The following is a 20,119-nucleotide window of genomic DNA, read 5'->3' as shown; positions in this document are numbered from 1 at the left end:
GAGAGGGTCTGGGAAGTCAGGCAGGGGCCCAAAAAGTGACGTGGGACCCTGAGTGTGACAGGGAGGCCTTGAAGCTGAGCACTGTGTGGCCAGTCATCCACACGACTTTAAAGTGGTTGTTATTATGTCCATCTTGGTGAAACTGGATTGTCAGAAAATGTATGATCCCAGAGTCCTGGGAGTGGCAGGCACACATTGAACTCTTCCTCCCACTGTTCCTCTGGGGGCTGCTCCTTACCTCACCCACACAGCCACGGAAGTGAGCACTCATATTGGTAGCTGGGGACAGCTGTACAGAGGGCTCCACACCACCCAGGTAGAGTAGGGTGTGCAGGTTGAGGCCCTGGCTCTTTCCTGGTGAAGAGCGTAACACAGGGCGCCCTCCATCCACCCGCAGGCTGCCGTCTTTGTTCAGCCGTTCTGCAGACACTCGGTGCCAGCGTCCTAAGGCCAGTGGCTCATGGCTCCGCAGAACAGCCAGACCTGAGGAGATCATAGGTAGCTGCTGGGTTACAGAGGGATCCTGACACCCCCTCACTCCAGGATACGATCAACGAGGCAATTCTCACAGCTTTGAGGGATCTCTGAGGACTTTGTGGTTCGGGGTGGCCTTAAAGTCACAGAGACGTGTTCAACGACAGACGTCAGAGGTCTGGTTCCTGAACCTACCTCTTCTCGCCTCCTGGCAACATAGTGACCCAAGGATGATACCAGAAGCTCAGTCACACATGGCACCCACTGCTTACCTGAACCTAACTCATAGCGGAACTCCAGGTGGCCACCAACCATCGCTAGGGACACAAAGTCTTCCACAGGCCCGCTCTTGCCCCCACTGAACAGTAAGATCCCATCGGGGTCCAGTGGCTTGAACTCTACATCCAGGCGTAGTTCATGGTGCGTATTGGTGAGAGCCGGTAGTGCCAGGTAGGAGTCAGCGCCAGACATCGATGGGGTGGTCACCGTTACACCTGTAGGAACCAGAGTTTAGCCAGGGGCAGTGGGGACAGCAGAGTCCTGGGAAGGACCCCCAACACCGCCCTACCCTAGCAGAGTCTCAGGACCTGCCCTGCCCATCAGATTGAGGATCCTGGGAAGACAGAAGTCCTCTTGGGGAACCCCAGGTAAGGGTCTCAGGCTTATAGGAGAGTGGGCAGCTGATTTTAACATCCTCTTGCTCTAGATTAACTTCATTACTGACAGGACTTGTTTTAGCTTCAGTGTGCCTTGTACAATGTTCCCAGCCACCACAGAGAACACTCACCTTCTTCACACCTCAACCCTGAGCGGCCCAGGTGGCAGCGACAGGTATAGCCTCGACCGTCTGGCCGGTTCACACAGGTGGCGTCGGGCCCACAGGCCTCTGCAGGCACAGGGAAGAGGCGGTGATGAGTCAGCAGAGGAGATTCTCATGCCGAAACTCTGCCTCTCTTTGGCTCTTAGGGCCAAGCCAGCCTGAGAAGACTGCCCAAGGCTGAGGTCCAAAGTGTGTGTGTGTGTGTGTGTGTGTGTGTGTGTTACTCAGAAGAAGGATATTGCCAGGGGAGGACCCCCTAGGACAGCAGTGACAGGTGTGACTATACCTGTTTGGTTTTGCTTTCAGGCAGCCTAGCTTTGTGGCGCTGGTTAACGTGGAAGGCAGTAGATCAGTCCAGTTTTGAACTGGTACACGATCCTTCTGCCTGTGCCTTCTGAGTGCTACCATCCAGTATGTGTTTTTTTTTGTTTGTTTGTTTCTTTGTTTTTTGTTTTTCAAGACACAGTTTCTAGGTGTAACAGCCTGGCTATCTTAGAATTAATTTTGTAGACCAGGCTGGCCTTGAATTCACCGAGAGCTACACCTACCTCCTGACTCCTGAGTGCTGGGATTAAAGGCAGGTGCTACCACGCCCAACCCTTGTTTGCTTTTTGAAACAAGGTCTCACAACATCCAGGCTGACCTCAAACTCACTATTTGATGACCTTGAACTTCTGACCCTCCTGCTTGTCCTCAGTTCCAAGTGCTGGGACTATAAACAAGCACCAGCATGCCTAGCTTATGAGGTGTTGGGGGAGGGGTGGGGAGCCAAGGCCTTGAGAATGCAAACATTAGGTGAATACTCTACCAACTGAATTAAATCCCCAGCTCTGTTTATGGTTTCTTTGAGACAGTCTTTGTAACCCAGGCTTGCCTGAAACTCATGGTAATCCTGTCTCAGCCACCCAAGTCCTGGGATTATAGGTGTGCACCATTTTACCTAGCTTGTAATATAAGACTGGAGTGGGTGTGGGTGTGGGGTCAGGGCTGTGGCTAAATGGCAGAACACTTATCTAGCATGTGCAAGCAAGGCCCTGGGTTCAAATAGCAACACACACACACACACACACACACACATACACACACGACTGTACTGGGGAAGGAGTACAGGATATGGGTGCCTGACTGGTTCTGTCATGGAGGCCAGATGGCAGTGTCTCGACTACACAGAGAGGTTAGTCACCATCATGGGATGGGTCTTAAGTTCTCTTGGAGGAGGAATGAAGAACTGGCATGGGGTGCTCACCTGGGTGGCAGTGCAGGGCTTGCGAATGCTCACAGCGGCTGCCGGTGAAGCCAGCAGGGCAGACACACGTGTAACTGCTGCTCTCGGAATCATGGCACTGGCCCCCATTCTGCAAAGCAGCCCCAGACGTCAAGCCAAGGACACCACAGCCTCCCCATCCCCATCCCTAGATGGGCAAGCCAGGGCAGCCAGGGAGTGGTATAGGAAGAGGCACCTGGCAGGGTCGGTCCCGGCAAGTAGGACAGTGGGAGATGCCGTGTGTTGTGAGGTTGACGTCATGGAAGACAATCTCCTCACCTTGGATGCGCAGCTCACGTACACAGCCTGGCATGGGAGGGGAGGGTCGGGGGAGGCAGGATGAGCATCTGGAGGGGATGGGAAGCTGACCAGCAGCAATCTATATCATCTATAGTGCCCCCCCCAGCTCCTGGGGGAGCTAAAGGAAAGTTTACCTGGGGAGGTAGGGAGAAGGAAGGCTCACCTACAAAGCCGCTACTCAGCCCAGCCTTGGGGATGGCACTGTAGTCAGGATAGCCACCCAGATACAGCTCCTCATTCAGGTCTAAGCCTTGGAACTTGCCCTGTGGAGGTGGGTAAGTCAGGTCCAGCTATTGAGGTAGAAACAGGCTGAGAGCTGGGAATGGGGACAGGCTGGGTCTCACCTGGGAGGTCCCGTTGACAGGGGACAAATTGCCCACAATCAGAGATCCTTGAGTGAGGCTTCGTAGCAGGGTCACAGTGTGGAACTGGCCTAGGGCCAGAGGTGTGGGGTGCCGGATAGTGGCCATGCCGGAGCCTGCATCAAATCTGCTCCATGGGACGAGGCAGGGGCAAAAAAATTGTTTGTAAGCATGTCTCCAGACAGGCCCAAGGTGGACAATAGGATCCAGAGGAAGGATATCATCCTTCCTTGTTTCTGTCTTTGCTTTGGTCCTGCCCCCGCAGTCACCCAACCCAGGCTATCCCAACCTCTTCTGAAAGTTTTTTTATCCCTCACCACCTTTCCCTTGGAGCATCTGGCTGGGAGAATTCTCTGCTCTGAGGTCCTGAAGCCTAGCGCATGGCCTCACTGCATTTGCCTCTGAGGTGACCTTGATTGTCCTCGCTATGGTTTGGGTTCCCCAATTAGAGTGGATACTTCCATAGGGCACAACCTGACCTGTTGTTCATACCTGTTCAGACCAGTTCATACCAGTGCCTGGCACATGGCAAGAGTCAAGCAAATAATTACTAGATGGATGAATGGCTGGAAGGAAGAATGAACAAATGGATGAGTGGATGGTTGTGAATGGATGGATGGACGACAGGTGATGAATGAATGGATGGAGGCGGATGCATAGGTGAGTGGATGAATGGAATAGACACATGGAGGGTGGGTGAGTAGATGGATAGGTAAATGGGCGGGTGGGTGGACGGGCGGGTAGATGACAGGAGTGGATAGATGAATTAATGAATGGACAGGCAGATGGATGGATTAATGAGTGCTGGCCTACAGTAGCCCCAAATCTTTGGAGGCCCTCTCCTCTGCCTGCCTGGGATAAAGCACCAACTCCAGCAGACCAGGTGGTCACTAACTGTGACAGCCACAACTCCTCTAGGATCACAGTAGTGTAACTCAGCCTAAGGCAGGGTATGCCCAACTGAAACCCCGTGTCCGGTCCCCAGCCCATCTCTCCCTGAAGACAGGGAGGAAGAGATCTCACCGGAACTCAGGCCTTCCGCCCACGAGGCCAAAGGAGATGAAATCCGGTTGTCGGTTGGCTAGGTTGGTGGGACTCCCTGGGATCCGCTTCTGCCCATTGTACAGCAGCATCCCTGGAGGGCGAGCAGTGTGAGCAGCCTCCCCCAGCCCCACCCCCTGTGTGGGAGCCACACTCCCACTTAAGCTCTTTAGCCAGTCTTCAACCTTCCTAATGCTGCGACCCCTTAACACAGTTTCACGTTGTGGTGACCCCAACCATAAAATTATTTCCGTTGCTACTTCATAACTGGAATTTTGCTACTACTGTGGATCATAATGTAAGTATCTTGTTCTGCAAATAGCCTTAGATGAGCCCTGTGAAAGGGACCCCACAAGTTGAGGACCACTGTCTTGAGCCTTTCTGTTGTTTGATACCTCACCCTGCACGTGGCCAGGGGCCTCCCAATCAGAGACTCAGTGACCTGAGCAGAAGAGCCAAGCTAAAAGCTCCAAGATAGGACCTGACTTTTGGGCAGGCATCCTTGGGGTGTGCCTGAAGGAGGAGAGGGAGGCAGAAACTCACCTGAGTAGAGAAGGAGGCCTGGACAGTAAAAGTGAGAGACCAGCAAGATGAGGGAGAGAGAGAGAAAGAGAGAGAATGAATGAGATCCATCAGATAAAAAAGGACTTTGAGCAGGACAGGAAGATGGACCAGGAGGGCTGGGCATCAAAGCACCCATGCAGGAGGACTAGGTGGAAGCCAGAATGCCACAGAGGAGGGATGGAGAAGCAAAGAGGGGGCTCTGGACAGGACAAGAGCTTCTATCAGGGTTCATCCTGTGATGACAGATGCAAAAGACAGGTCCCCACACGATCTCAGGCCAGCCTCCCAGACCCACAAGGTGCCCGCTCACCATCCGCAGAGTCTGGCCGGAAGGTGATCTTGATCTCAAACTTCCTGTAGGCATCTTTGATGGTGGGAAGTGGCAGGAAGGAGTAGGGTGTCTGGGTGAAGTAGGGTATCACTCGCTCTGCAGAGAGAAGACTGTCAGAGAGACCCCCGTGGGCGAGTTGGTGTGTGCTGCCCATGAGGGCTGGAGTCCTCCTACCTGGCACCTGCAGATAAGCAAAGGCTTTGACCTTGCCCTGCCGGTTGGTGGCAGTGCACACGTAGGTGCCGGCATCCTCAGGGCGAACTGATGGCAGCATCAGCATATTGTTCTCCAGTCGGCTGTTGGGTGGCAGGTCACCATCCACCTACAAACATTGGTACTAAAGGCCTGGACTTGGCTACCCCCTACCTCTGCCCCTGGCCTGTCTTCAAGTTGGACATTCACTCTTGGCCAGGTCCCTTGGCACTGAGCTGGCTCAGAGCTCGTCCTGGACTGGAGGAATGTTGCCTGGTACCTGCCCAGCGTTTACCTTACTCCAAGTGATGGCAGGAGTCGGGTAGCCTGAGGCCATGCACGGGAAGACAGCTGCAGAACCAGCCGGCACTCGGATCTCCGGGGGAGTTGAGATCTGGGGCAAGGCTGAGGAGACAGACAGAACCATCACGTGATGGCATCCACCAACTTCAGGCCACCTTATGTTTCTCTAGTCTTCATTTGACTCTGGGAGAGAGGCACTGTGCCCACTGTGTGAACGAGGGGGCTGTGACTGTTCTCTCCTGGTTGGACAGAGGGGCAGCCCAGCCATAGCTGCAGTTCAGGCCCAGGATAGCAGATGTCACTTTGCACCTGAGCAGACAGCTGTACAACCAGGACCCCAGAAGCGGGCACTAGGGCAGTATAATTGAGCAGGATGAAGCAAGTCTCAGAGTTTGGAGTAAAAGGAATTGACTTTAAAGAAAACAGGTTTGTGTCTACTGTGTACCTAGAGTGTAGAAGCATCATCCTTCCCATGATGCCTTTTTATTTATTTATTTATTTAAAAGTTACATTCATTTGTCTGTTCATGTGTGTGTGTGTCCACATGCCATGGTATATGTATGGAGGTCAGAGGGCAACTTCCAGCAGTCAGTTCTCATCTTCCACCATGTGGATCCTGGAGCTTGGCAGCAAGTATTTTTATGCTGTCTCCACTCCCGCTTTTTAAAAAGCTAGGTCTCTCGTAGCCCAGGCTACGTCTCTACCTGCTCTGTGTAGCACAGGGTGGCCTTAAACTTATGAATCCTCTTGCCTTCATCTTGGAGGTGCTGGATTATAGGTGTATAAGTGTATGTTGATTGATTTATTTTGAGATGGTATCTTATTATGTAGCCTAGGCTGGCCTCAAACCCGGGATCTTTCTTCCTCAGTCTCCTGAGTGCTGGGATGGGAAGTGTGCATGACACTCCTGGTTTCACATCCTCTGTTTCCGTAAAGTCGACCATCAGACTAGGGTATGGGTCTCCTCCATCTGAGTAAGGGCTACTTTCCCCCTCCTCCTTCTCCTCCTCCTGCTCTCCTTTCTCCCATTACTCTTCCTCCTCCTCTTTTTTTTTTTTATTTTCACTTTTATTTTTGAAGACAAGATCTCACTATGCACCTCTAGCTGCCCTAGAAGATGATATGTAGACCAGGCTGGCCTCAAATTCACAGAGATTGGCCTGCCTCTGCCTCTGGGATCAGTAAGCCCAAGGCTCCACCTGGCTCTGTCTCCCCAGAGTGCTGGGATTAAAGGCATGCACCACCACACCAGGCCTACGTTTTCTTCTTGATAGCCCTTGGCAAGCAGCCTGCTCTGCAAACACTCACATCCATTCATCTGCTGGGAAAGCCATCCCTTAAAAACGGACACGAGAAGACCCCCCCCCCAGGAAAGCAGAGGGGTGACACAGCATTTCAGGGTCCTGTCCCTACCAGGTCCCTTCCACAGTCCCTCAGTGTCTCTACCTTGTACCAGCAGTAGAACATGAGACTGGGTGGTGCCAGCAGCGTTGGTAGCCGCACAGCGGTACTGTCCTGCATCAGCCAGCTCCACGTGGGCAATCCTGATGACACTTCCGCTTTGCACGATGCCAGACCGTAGGCGCCCTCCGACTTTGCTCCATGTCACCTGAGGCTTAGGGTCACCCAGGGCCAAGCACTCAAACTCCACAGAGTGGCCGACTACCACCGAGTGCACCGAGGTGCGGACGTTGATCAGTACTGAGGGCAAGGCTGGAGGAGGGTCAGAGCGGTGAGCCAGGCTAGGGGAGGTGCGGGGTAGTGGGTAGGGGTGGGGTGGTGAGGAAGGGCGGGGTGGTAAGCCAGGTTGGGGGAGGGGCAGGATTGTGTGGAGAGGCAGGAATGAGTGGAGGGGCAGGGAGGAGAGCCGGTCCAGGCTGAGGTCAAGTTTGGAAGAGGGATTGGAGCCACTATCACGTGTGACATCTCCTGGCTGACTCACGCATCCCTCAGCAAGCCTCTGTTTATTCATGCACCCAAGCAGCTGCTAATTCAGCCTTTACTGCTCTGCTGAGGACCCACTCATGTACCCATCTCCCTTCCGGTCCTTGCAATACTGGTCACGCCCACTGCTCCATGCAAGGTGCAAGCAAGGAATGTAATCATGCATGTTTCCGGGGCTTCTTGAGGAGCAGAGACGGGGCCCCTGCATCGCCCTTTCCTGTCTCATCTCTGGCCCTGCTCTTTGTAGAGGCCTGAAGCCACCTCCTACCTTGAACAATTAGCTGGGCAGTGGCCTGGGCTTGTCCCCAAGGCCCATGGGCCTGACAAACATATGTCCCTTGGCAGCTCTGGTCTAAGTTCTGGATTCTGAGAAGAAAGAAGAGTACTGTCAGAGGTAAAGCCAACAGTTTTGCTGCTGTGAGTTACAACAACGTGGGGCCGATGAGATGTGGCTCAGTGGATAAAGGCGCTCGTCCTTCAGCCGGGTGACCCGAATTTAATCCCTGGGTTCTACATGATGGAAGAGGAGAACTGACTCCTGAAAATTGTCCTCTGATCTACACACAAATACATGCTTATACACATGCACACATACAGACACACATGCAGACATGCACACACAAACATGAGCTAAACCAGCTCCAGGGTCAGCATCAGAGACCAGGATGCAGGTGGGCAGGATGATGCACCGTACCCATCTACCCCATCTATCTATCTGTCTATCTATCCACCTATCCATCTATCCATCTATCCATCTATCCATCTATCCATCTATCCATCTATCCATCTATCCATCTATCTATCTATCTATCTATCTATCTATCTATCTATCATCTATCTGTGTAATTTTGATTGAACGTTAGTCCTCACCTTGGCAGGACAGTGCTTTAGCACTGAGCTACTCTTTCCTTCCATTTTCACTATTTTGAAACATGCTCTCAGTTATGTTGTCCAGGCTGGCCTTAACTTACTCTGTAGCCTTGAACTCAGGATGCACCTCCTTCAGTCTCCCTACTACAGGCCTGTGCCCCGAGGTCTGGCTACCACGCCCATCTCAGACAGATTGTATGCTCTAAGGCTCACTGTCACACTGGCTCAAGGTCTCACAGAGACCGAGCTGCAGATCTCCGACCCCAGAGCCATTTGCTTGCCGTGAATACTAGTAGGAATGCAGAGATGGACACAGTGGCTCACATCTGTAATCCCAGTACTTGACAGGCTGAGGCAGGAGGATCACAGCTAGTTAAGAGGCTAATCTGATCTACATAGTGAGTTTCAAGCTAGCCTGAGTTGCAGAGTGAGACCTGGTCTCAGAAATTTAATACCCAAAAGCAAGCCAAACCAGAAGCGAAGGAACACTGGCCACCGCTAGCAGATGGCCTTCCGGTCGTAAGGAAAGCATTTAGTGTTTTGGAGACCACAGTACTTCAATTTCATAACCTACAGCTGTGAAAACTAAGGCCCAGAGAGGACCAGCAGCTCACTCGAGGACATTGCTCTGTGGTCGGCCCCATAGGCAGGTAAAGTGACTCAGTCTCACTGAGCCTTAGGCTGCAGGGGAAGGGCTTGGGGGGCGGGACTGAGACCAGTCCTCGCCCAACACCGGACTCACCTGAGGACTCCATCTTGTACGCTGTGTCCAGGAGGCAGCTGACCACCCTCCTTGAGCCAACGAAGATGAGTGCCCCGCTCATTGGGTACAGCACAGTGGAACTCAACGCTGGCCCCTATGTTCCTGGTCTCTACCTGAGGGGTGACTTGCACAGTAGGTGTGGATCCTGCCGGGAGATTGCCAGAGGAGCCTGTGGAGACATTTGAGATTCTTTTATTCATTGACTGATTGAGCACATGTCTCATATAGCACAGGCTATCTTCAGACTCACTATGTAGCTAAGGCTGACCTGACCTCAAACTTTGATTTCCCTGCCTGAGTGCTGGGATTACAGACCAGTGTCCCCACATCTAGTCAATGTGGTACTGGGGATCGAACTTGCACGCTAAATCACTCTCTACCTACTAAGCCACAAACTCAGCCTAATCAACGTGAGATTTTTTTTTTTGTTGTTGTTGTTGTTTTTTGTTTTTCGAGACAGGGTTTCTCTGTGTAGTCCTGGCTGTCCTGGAACTTACTCTGTAGATCAGGATAGCCTCGAACTCAGAAATCCGCCTGCCTCTGCCTCCCAAGTGCTGGGATTAAAGGCGGGCGCCACCACTGCCCGGCATCACGTGAGGTTTTAGGATAGGATTTTGAGATGAGAACTCTCATCTGTTGGCCAGACTGGTACTAGACTCCTAGGCTCAAGTGTTCCCGCAGCCTAGTGTCTTGATGAGCTTGGACAAAGGTACACACTGTTACATCTGACATGGACGGTTCTTTTGAACACATTAATATAGCATATCTCTGACTCGCCTGGGTACCAGGACACCCTCATCTCAATAATTCAAGGGACATTCTTCTGGCAGCCTCTCCAACCAGACAACAAAGTCCTTGCAATACAGAACCACTCGCCTGGCCTGTTTGCTGACACAGTCATGAATTTGACACATGTAAGGGCCATTGTGAGGCTGAGTTCTGTCTCTCAGAGTCTGGATCCTTGGGCAGGGAAGGTGACTTAAGACAGGGATGATTGGGAAGGGGACACTTTCTTTTGCTCTTGAAAGATGAAAAAAAAAAAAAAAAGCCCAAAACACTGAGGTTCAAGGTGAGACAACTTAGCTAAAGTTATCTCTGAGGCCACAGTCCAGGCTCCTGACCAGTAAGCTAGGTGCTCTGTTTCTCCTAGAATTTCGTGTCCCAAGGCTTGTGTGGCTCTGTAGGAGGCCACAGGGATGTTGTCATAGATACACTGGGATCCTGGGCTTGTAAGAGATGGTCCTGTCACTTGCTCTGTTTCAGTTACGTGTTCACTTTCACTTTCTCTGGGCCTGTGGTGGACAAGCTAGGGGTTTCTGGGACAGTGTGGTCCAGGCCCTACATTGAGTGTCCTTCCTGTCTGGCAGATGATGGAACTTTCCTGGTAAGTATAGAGTAGGTAGAAAGCAGATTGAAAGCTAGAGATCCGAGAACAGGAATGGAGGGAGGGGTTTCCTGGATATGGAAGCTGCCTTGGGCCTTAGAGAAGGACTCTCACTGAAGATGGGTAAACAGGAGGAGGCCTTTCTATCCCAAGTGTACTTGTGGTCAGTAAAGGCCTGTGGAGACGCTGACTCCTGGCTTCCCACTGAGACTCTGGTTGCTTACCTTGGACCAGCACTTGGGCAAAGGCCTCCGCGGAGCCCACCTTGTTGGAGACTTGGCAGCGGTAGCGGCCAGAGTCTGCAGGGCCTGTGGGCTCCAGGCGCAGCAGTTGGTTCCTGGCAACTGCCTTCTCAGGGAGAACGCCACCCACTAGGCTCCACTGGTAGGTGAGTGGGGGTGTGCCGTGAGCCAGGCACTGCAGCTGAACCAGTTTCCCTGGCTGTACTGAGGTATGTTCTGGAATTATGGTAGCATATGGAGGACCTAAAGGATACGCAAACAGGCCAGGTGGGAAAGAGCAGAGGTCACAGTGGGAAGCTGGATCCAAGTAGCACAAACAAGCACACAGGGTCCGAGGGGAGACATGGGTGGCAGCCAGGGCAGGCTCTGGAGTCCTCTAGATGGATGGGAATCCTGGGTTCTGCCCAAGGAGGAGGTTGGCAGGAGAACATAGGCCTCCACACAACCGAAGTCTAAGGAGAAGGTATGGGACACTTACTCTCTACATGCAGGACAACAGTGGCTTCAGCATGCCCAGCAGAGTTGGTGGCATTACAGATGTACTGTCCTGAGTCCTGCTGGGCCACCTGGGGAATGACCAGTGTGTTGCCTTCTATCCGGTGCTGCCAGGGCAGTGGGGCACGCAGCTTGGACCAGTGGATGGTGGGCGGGGGGTTGCCTATGGGGTTGAAGATGGGACTGGTCACTAGGTTGTTCCAGGGACCAATCAAGTATGGGGGTGATAGGAAAAGGACCTAAGTGATTCGTCCCTCCAGGGACCAGCTAAGTGGATGTTTCTGGGATGTGAGAATCTTCAGATGCAGTCAAGCCCCGGCACAGCACTGATCTGCCTTTCTGCAGGTCCCCACCACTCCACACCTGTGGCTGAGCAGTGTAAAGTGGCCGTGTGGCCAGCCTCCAAGGTCAGTTCAGCTTCTTCAACTTGGACCTGGGGAGATCCCGGGGCCACGGTGCCAGTGTCAACAATCAGCTCCACCTGCTTTTGTGCCATGCCTATGGCATTCTGGGCTTGGCACACATAGGTGCCTGCATCTGATGGCTTCACTGACGCGATCTAAAAGAAAGAAGTTAGGTTTGGGGGTGCACAGCATAAAACTTGGACATGGGTCCCTTCCTTTGAATTGTGATTACTGCTTGTTTTCTGAGCAGTGGTCTCATGTAGCCCAGGCTGGCCTCAAACTCTACCCTTGATGATCTTGATCTCCTGAGTCTCCTGCCTCCACACCCTGAATGCTTCAAGTACAGGCATATGCCTCCATGATTTATTTATGCACTGCTAGGAACTGAGGGCAGGATTTGGCTCACGGTAGGCAAGCCCTTCCCCAACTGACCTACATTTCCCTGATGCCTTTCTTTCTAGCTCCTCTGTGTGTTGCTGGATGGTTCACCCTCCCAACTTCTTGTGGAGTCTGTCCATCTGCTTAGGTACCAACCTAACTATCACTCAATCACCTGTCTCCACCCCCCCGACCCCCCAGGCTTCTGTGCCACTCCGTCTTCCTTCCCGTCTTCCTCCTCCCTCCTCTTCTCTGTCCATCTACTTATCCTCCCTCTCGACACCTGCTTCAGTCATCAGGTCTTAGAAAGGACCTCAGACGAACACACGGAACAAACCAAGCTCACCTTCAGCATCGCGTGGCTATTCATGAGCCCAAACATCCTCGGCTCCAACTTGACAGGGATGCCGAGTCGGATCCAACGTGGGGTAGAGCGGGGTTCCCCAGAACTGATGCACTCCAGGGTGATGTCCTTCCCCATTTTCACATGAACAGGGCCCTCAGGGAGCACAGACACCATAGGGGGCCCTGAGAGAAAAATGACACGCAGAGCTTTGGGTTACATCTGAGTCCACAGCTGAATACCACATATATGAAAATTAACTCACAGGGTGGGCAGTGGTGGGGCAGGCTTTAAACCTGGAGAAGTTGGGCTGGCAAGAGGGGCAGGGCCGTGGGTTGGTGTCTCTTACCATGCACACTGAGATTGACGACACTCTGGGCCACACCGTAGGCATTGGAAGCCACGCAGCGATAGGCTCCATGGTTGCTGGGCCGGGTACCCACAATGGTAATAATGGAGCCGTTGGGGCTGATGTGGACGTTGTCTGTAGGGTGGCATTGGGAAAGTGCAATGTTAGTGTCACCTGTCTCTCGACGGGATCTAAAATCATCTAGGAGACAGGCCTGTGAGGGATTATCTGGAATAGGTTAATTAGCATGGAAGACCCATAGGGGAATTCATTCATTCATTCATTCATTCATCGCTCTGCTTTCTGATTGTGGAAGCTAATGAGCAGCTGCTTTAAGCTCTTGCCACCTTGACTTCCCTGTTTTGATGGACTATAATCCCCAAGCTGGGACCTGAAATAAGTCCACTCCCAAAGGCCCCAGTTGCTTTCATCTGGGTATTTTATCACATCAACACTAAAAAGGAAGGCTAGGGATGGATAGCCCACTGTGGATGCTTTGTGCCTGGGCATGGGACTTGAAGTCAAAGATGGCAGAAAGCGGGAGTCCTTGGAGTCTCCTGGGTCCTGCTGCATCATTACATGGTTGGGTTCAAGCCTTATTCAGAGTATGGTATGGACCCTGACTGCCACACCAGATGGCCCTTCCTCTTGCTTTCAGCCCAGGCAGTCAGTCACTCACCCTCCAGCTCTTGGTTCCGCATCTTCCACTCAAGGCTGATGGGCGTTGCTCCCTCATGGATAAGGCACTTGAAACTGGCATCTTGACCCTGGTGTACCGTGCTGCTGGGTGGTTCAATGGAGATGACAGGGCTTCTGAGGCCTGTGGTCAGATACTAGGATCAGTAGGGTAGGCTGGCTCTACCCAGGTAGGCTCTGCCTAGGCTCCAGGCTCCCTTCCCCACTCCTGGCATTCCCCACACTCACGGTAGGAAGACCCTTCATTGGCCTGTACTGTGATCTTGAAGGAAGCCTCATGCTCAGGGCGGGAGCTACCAGCCAGTTGGCACACATACTCGCCGGAATCAGCAGGGGAGATATGATAGAGCCTCAGCAGGGAGCCATGAGTCTGCCAGAGAGAAAGAGAAGGAAGCCATCAAGGGTTCTGGAGAATGAGGCAAGTTCCCAAGCAAGGCTGCTTCTCCAGAGACTCAGGAGTAAGGCCTCCAGCTGTGGGACTAAAGGAACTTCCTGCATGCTGCCAGGAATCTCTGAAATCAACACACTCTCTTTACTGAGGAGGAAACTCGTTCAGATGCTAGCTGCCAAACAATGCTGGGGTGAAAAGCCCAGGTCTCAGCAGCTGGTCTCTTAGTCTGGGGAACGATTCCCTGACAGATATCTGGTTCCCGAGATCCCATGAATGCTGGAGTCTGCATTAGGTTCAGGTGCAGAGGAGACTATGAGGAGACCACGCCTACCCTGGGTTTCTCCCCGTCCTGATCTAGTTACCTGGTGTCGGGCGGGCAGGCTGCTCCCCCGTTTGTGCCATGTGACCTGGGCATGGGCTTGCCCTGGTACCACACATTTCAGATCCACAGTCTGCCCTTCAGCCAAATGGGAGGAGGAGGATTCTATGTAGATAGGCTGGGCCAGTCCCGGGGCTGTTGGCACAGGGATGGGGAACAGGTAAGGCTCCTGGTGTAAGGACAAGGACCTATCTGTGGTGCTTCTCTTACAGGTGACATGGCTGAGCCACATCAACCAAAAAAGTCCCCTTCCCTGGGTCTGCAGTGTCTTCTTGAGACACAGGACTGGATTTCCATTGATTTAGGGTGACTGAAGGACTAGCGACCCAGACACAGATCATGGGAGCTTTGACCTAGGTGGGCTTGATCCCCAGCCATAGCAAAGCCAATGCCCAGCCTAGCCAGGTGCGCTGACAACTGTCCATAATCCCAGAATTCAAGGCAGAGAGGAGTACCTCATCCACAGTCACTTGTCACTTACCAGGGATAGGACTGGGTTCAGAGGCCTCGATGGTGACCAGGACAGAAGCTTCCAGGGTACCTGAGCTGCCAGTCACTTGGCATGAGTACTCGCCAGAGTCCGCTGGGGACACACGGTTGAGCCTCAGCATGTGGCCATGGACCTACACAGAGGGGAGAGACTGGAGAAGGGCTGGGAAGTCCAACCCTGGGCTAGTCAAAACTCTGCCTTATGCAATAGACAGTTCAGGAAGTAGGATCTTCGAGAAGTGGTGTCTTCTCTTATAGCAAGGTGGTGGCTCTGTTGCATCCAGTCTGTGTGCAACCACTTGTCCCTAGTGGCTGTACAAAGTTCCCCAAACTATCACTGACAGCTGGGGCCAAGCTCCCTTTAAGGATGGACTCAGGAAATGGGCAAGAGGCGGTATATGCTTCACTTCCCAGGCTCTGTACCTGGTGCCCGGCGGGCAGGCTGCCTCCACGTTTGTGCCATGTGACCTGGGCATGGGCCTGCCCAGGAACCACACAGCTTAGATCCAGGGTCTGACCCTCAGCCACTCTGGAGGAGGAAGTCTCGATGCGGATGGGCGGAACTCCACCTAGGGGTCAGTGATTAAGGCCTCTTAGCCGACTGTGTAGACTAGATTCCAGGGCTTCTTTTCTTTTCCAGGCCTTTCAGATCCAGAGTGTAGAGCTCTCTGAGGATGGGGGAGGGGGTTCTCTTTCTCCTAGTCCACCCTACGCCCACCCCTGGCAACCTTGAACTCTCAGAGTCACTGTGCCAGGCCCCTCTACAGAGTCGCTGACACTCAGAGTCATTAAGAACTCAGACCTTGGAGCCAGACCACACTAGGTCAACTCCCAGCATGGCCATTTAATGTGTGACTTTTGGAAAGCTACCTCTGTGCCTCCATTTCCTCAGCTGTAAAATGGAGACTGATCGTCCCGCCTCAGGGCTAACAGGATGAAATGTACTTTACACGAATACAGTGAGGATTGGTATCTAGCAACTGACCACTCAGACATCGCACCTGATGTTTCCATCGTGGCCTGGTCCCAGCTCCCCACGCTCTCATTTCCTGTGTTTTCCTTTAATTGCATCACTTTTAAAACTTTGAAGTCCTTAGCCCCACCCTAGTGATAACTACCATGAACCATAACAGATCTGAGGTGCCACAGTTGTTACTATGCCACAGCTAGTACATACTGTTCGAGACACATCTCAAGTGACTGCTAACACCCTGCAGGACAAGCCCAGGTCTTACAGACCTCACTGAATTCTCCGTACAGTGAGATAACAGAGGGAAGGAACCCCTATCCTTTTCCATTGAGGACAGCAACGTGGAGAGGCAAAATTCTTTGTGTGATGTGACATCCCCAGGTGGGAATGTTGGGACTCAATCCCACTGATGGCACACTTGCAAGCTTGTATTCTCAAGCCCCTGAGAGAGACAGGACCCACACCACACAGTCTGGTCATCTGTTCTGTAACATCAAGGGCAGGTAAGAGACAGGAGGCAGAAGTCTGTGAATCAGATGCCTGCTGTCTCCAGGTCTCAAAGCGCCTTTCTTTTGCTCAACCGAGCTGCTATTCTTTCTCCCTTGTCTCTTTTGCCAGACCCATACAGGGATCCTCACCAGGGATGTGGACATTAGAGGCAGCCGCTGTAATCGAGACCAGGACGGAAGCCTCCAGAGGGCCAGAGCTGCTCAGAACGCTGCACACATATTCTCCGGAGTCAGCCGGGGACACCTGGTTCAGCCGCAGCCTTGAGCCATGGGCCTGGCCAGGGATGGGGCAGAGTCAGAGGAGCAGGAGTAAGACGTCAAGCAAGAGCCTTGGAAGGTTGGGAGCCAGGGTCCAGCCTCCCATCTGGGTGAGCGAGCATCCCCTCAGGGCTCTCAGGTCTCCCTCCTGGGTGGAGCGAACCAGGTTCCCAGACAACATCTCTCATTTCCATTTCATACCTGATGATGAGTGGGTAGGCTACCCCCTCGCTTGTGCCATGTGACCTGGGCGTGGGCCTGCCCAGGGACCACACAGTTCAGATCCAGGGTCTGTCCTTCAGCCACATGTGAAGAGGAAGACTCGATTCTGATGGGTGCAGGGCTGGCAGCGGCTAAGGACAGAGGAGAGCAGGTTAGACTGAGTTAGATTCTCAAGTGGGGTTTAGGATCCACAACGCACAAAACCTGTAGCCCAAAACCAGTCTTAGCTACCCCTTGGCAAGTACCTAATAGTATGCTAGGCTCTGCTCTAAGGGCCCAGATCCTTTACCAACTCATTTGACCTTCCCAATTCCATATTCTGTTATGATAAAAATATCCTTTTATATGGCCTATACTTATTTGTTTATTTATTTATTTATTTATTTGGTTTTTCAAGACAGGGTTTCTCTTTATAGCCCTGGCTGTCCTGAAACTCTCTCTGTAGACCAGGCTGGCCTTGAACTCAGAAATCCGCCTGCCTCTGCCTCCCAAGTGCTGGGATTAAAGGCGTGTGCCACCACTGTCCGGCTTTTTTTTTTTTTTTTAAAGATTTATTCATGGGCTGGAGAAATGGCTCAGTGGTTAAGAGCACTGACTGCTCTTCCATAGGTCCTGAGCTCAATTCCCAGCAACCACATGGTGGCGCACAACCATCTGTAATGGGGTCTGATGCCCTCTTCTGGCGTGTCTGAAGAGAGCAATGGTGTACTCATATACATAAAATAAATAAATAATAAAAAAAGGTGTATTCATTTTATTTATGAGTATACTGTAGCTGTCTTTAAACACATCAGAAGAATTGGAAGCCATCTCTCCAGCTCCCTGGACTTTATTTTTTTTTATTTACAGGTCCAAGTTGTCATGTTTGGCATAAAATGTAATTGTGTGCTCGTGTGTGTTCATGTGTGTGTGTGTGTGTGTATATACACTCATGCATGAAGGTGTGTGTATCAGCCAGAGTGTGTGTGTGTACACATGTGCACAAATGCATGTGTATCAGCCAGAGGCCAACTTTAGGTGCTGTTTCTCAGAGCCACTCATCCTGATTTATTTGTTTGTATTTATTTATGTATTTACTTATTCTGAAGACATGGATTCACTCAGTAGCCAGGCTGGCTAAATCTTGTCCTTTGAGACAGGGTCTCTTACTGGCCTGGAGTGCTCGCCAGGCCAGCTGCGATGGCTGACAGTTGAATCCTTCTGTCTCTGTTTCCCCCACACCAGGGTAACAAGCATATGGCATCACACCCAACATTTTTATGTGGGCTCTAACTCAGGTCCCCACGGTAGTATGGCAAGCACTTTACCAACTGAACTAGCTTTCTAGCCTACCAATCAAGTTTCTTTCTCCTTTTTCTTCTGCAGTACTCGGTTGACCCTAGGGTCTCTGGCGTGCTGGGCATGTGCGCCAGCACCGAGCTACATCTCCAACCTCCTTCTCATTCTGGTTTTGAGATAGAGTCTCACTAAGTTGCATAGACTGGCCTTGAACTTTTGATTCTCCTGTCTCAGCTTCCCAACTAGCTGAGATTATAGGCCTTCACCACCAGGCCTGGCTTGTTAACTATAATTCTCGCACAAGGCTGCTGTGAGCCGTTTAGATAGATATGAAGCTTTACAGGCCCAGAGTGAATCTGTTTCCCTGTTTCCCCGTCAAAGAGACTGAAGCTTGGGGCGAAATGTAACTTACGCAGTTCTGAGTGACATAGCAGGACTTGAACATAGATACTGTAAACCTTTGCTCTCACCCACACCTACACGGACCAAGTCCATGGGCCTCAACTCAAGAGTTCTTCCTAGAGAACTGTGTCTTCCTGTCCCTTTCCTGGATCAGAAGTCAGACTCACCAGAGGGGCTGTTGGCGCTGGGGGAGACCGAGATCATAATGGAGGTCTCCTGGGCGTCAATGTTGTTGTTGGCTCGGCACACATACTCGCCGGAGTCAGCCACTGACATCTGGTGTAGCCGTAGACGAGAACCGTGGGCCTGGGGCAGGTGGAGATAGGGCAGGGACAGAGCTAGGGTCAGCAACCACAGGGCCCCCACTGACTCCAGTTTCCCTTGACGAGCCTGCTGAGGTTATATCTTCTTTTATTTCTGTGTGTATGTGGTTTTGTGAGTGTGTGTGTATGAGTCTGAGCGTGGTGTCTGTAAACGTGCATGTGCTGGTACGTGTGCCTGTACACATGCACATGTACAGAGGAGGGTGCCTGGTATTCTCCATTATCATTAGTTTTGTTGCTTTGAGGCTGAGGTTTGGCCATCCAGACTGGCAGCTAGCAAGGTCCAGAAGCACTCTGTCTCTGCCCACCTCAATGTTGGGATTATAGGTAGGTGCAGAACAATACCTGGCCATTACTTACACATGGGTGCTGGGATCTGAACTCAAGTTCCCCACATAGACTAGAATGGCCTGGATTTTTTACTATACAGCAGAGGATAGCTTTGAAACACTCCCTCTCCCAGACAGGGTTTGTCTGTGTAGCCGTGGCTGTTCTGAAACTCACTGTAGACCAGGCTGGCCTCAAACTCAGAAATCCGCCTGCCTCTGCCTCCCAAGTGCTGGGATTAAAAGCATGCGCCACCAAAAAGGTGTGCGCCATCAAAAGTGTACATTTTGAACTTCCAGTCCTTCTCCCTTCTGCCCGAGTGCTAGAACACAGCAGAACTCCAGGCTTATTGTTGGGCTTGAGGGGAAATCCTCACACAAGGCAGCACTCTACCGGTTGAGCTGTATTACTAGCCTGCTGCTGCCTTTTGTCTACCCAAAGTCCAGATGGCTGGAGTACACCAGGCATGAGACTGAGCCCTCCGCCACCCTGAGAGATCCAAGGGCCACCCCACACCACAGTTGCTCTTGGTACCTGGTGTCTGAGTGGCAGGCTGCCCCCACGCTTGTACCATGTGATGGTGGCCTGGGGCCGCCCGACCACCACACAGTTCAGGTCTAGGGTCTGTCCTTCCGTCACGGTGGGAGATGAGGTCTCAATCCTCATTGGTGGGGAGACACTGGGCACTGGGGGCAGGGCAGGGTAGAGGAGAGAATGCAGTCAGGTGACACTGACAGTGCTGGGGACCTCTGGCTCCCCAGCGCTCACCTGCCCAGCTCCTGTCCACCACTTTCTCACCATGGGATGGCCCTCTGCTCTCAATGGTAACAATGAGAGAGGTCTCCTGGGAGCCAGCGCCGTTACTGACATGACACACGTACTCTCCGGAGTCTGCAGGGGTCACTTGAGGGATCCGGAGGCGGGAGCCCACAATCTGGGGGGACAGAGGACAGGGAATGGAAGCAGCACCTAAGCATCGCCAGGCACTGTGAACATCAGACTCCAGAAGTCCCCCTCCCTGACCTGGCTTGGGTGCCTAGCAGCAGCTTCAG

The 20,119-nt window shown here is 52.4% G+C and overlaps 1 protein-coding gene across 3 annotated transcripts in view; it reads right to left on the bottom strand.

Moving 5' to 3' along the window:
• Positions 1–20,119, bottom strand: part of Hspg2 (heparan sulfate proteoglycan 2) — a 98,372-nt gene that overhangs the window by 4,241 nt on the left and 74,012 nt on the right. For all 3 annotated transcript variants that reach the window (XM_028759597.1, XM_028759598.1, XM_028759599.1), the window contains exons 60-88: positions 19,866–20,001; positions 19,602–19,753; positions 18,585–18,723; positions 16,717–16,868; positions 16,387–16,531; positions 15,202–15,347; positions 14,771–14,912; positions 14,273–14,424; positions 13,748–13,889; positions 13,503–13,643; positions 12,824–12,958; positions 12,478–12,659; positions 11,713–11,908; positions 11,333–11,512; positions 10,837–11,097; positions 9,208–9,397; positions 7,864–7,961; positions 7,098–7,364; positions 5,644–5,753; positions 5,331–5,478; positions 5,136–5,252; positions 4,244–4,355; positions 3,203–3,347; positions 3,022–3,121; positions 2,755–2,864; positions 2,541–2,649; positions 1,262–1,360; positions 747–968; positions 239–483 (exon numbers count right to left, since the gene is read on the bottom strand). In XM_028759597.1, coding sequence (XP_028615430.1) covers positions 239–483; positions 747–968; positions 1,262–1,360; positions 2,541–2,649; positions 2,755–2,864; positions 3,022–3,121; positions 3,203–3,347; positions 4,244–4,355; positions 5,136–5,252; positions 5,331–5,478; positions 5,644–5,753; positions 7,098–7,364; positions 7,864–7,961; positions 9,208–9,397; positions 10,837–11,097; positions 11,333–11,512; positions 11,713–11,908; positions 12,478–12,659; positions 12,824–12,958; positions 13,503–13,643; positions 13,748–13,889; positions 14,273–14,424; positions 14,771–14,912; positions 15,202–15,347; positions 16,387–16,531; positions 16,717–16,868; positions 18,585–18,723; positions 19,602–19,753; positions 19,866–20,001 — 4,473 coding nt within the window. The remainder of the gene's footprint in view (positions 1–238; positions 484–746; positions 969–1,261; positions 1,361–2,540; positions 2,650–2,754; positions 2,865–3,021; positions 3,122–3,202; positions 3,348–4,243; positions 4,356–5,135; positions 5,253–5,330; positions 5,479–5,643; positions 5,754–7,097; positions 7,365–7,863; positions 7,962–9,207; positions 9,398–10,836; positions 11,098–11,332; positions 11,513–11,712; positions 11,909–12,477; positions 12,660–12,823; positions 12,959–13,502; positions 13,644–13,747; positions 13,890–14,272; positions 14,425–14,770; positions 14,913–15,201; positions 15,348–16,386; positions 16,532–16,716; positions 16,869–18,584; positions 18,724–19,601; positions 19,754–19,865; positions 20,002–20,119) is intronic.

This window comes from Grammomys surdaster, unplaced genomic scaffold (genome assembly GCF_004785775.1).
Source record: "Grammomys surdaster isolate TR1022 unplaced genomic scaffold, NIH_TR_1.0 126313, whole genome shotgun sequence".
Taxonomy (NCBI): domain Eukaryota; kingdom Metazoa; phylum Chordata; class Mammalia; order Rodentia; family Muridae; genus Grammomys; species Grammomys surdaster.
The sequence above is the reverse complement of the archived record's forward strand: the minus strand, read 5'-3'. Positions and strand labels throughout refer to the sequence as shown.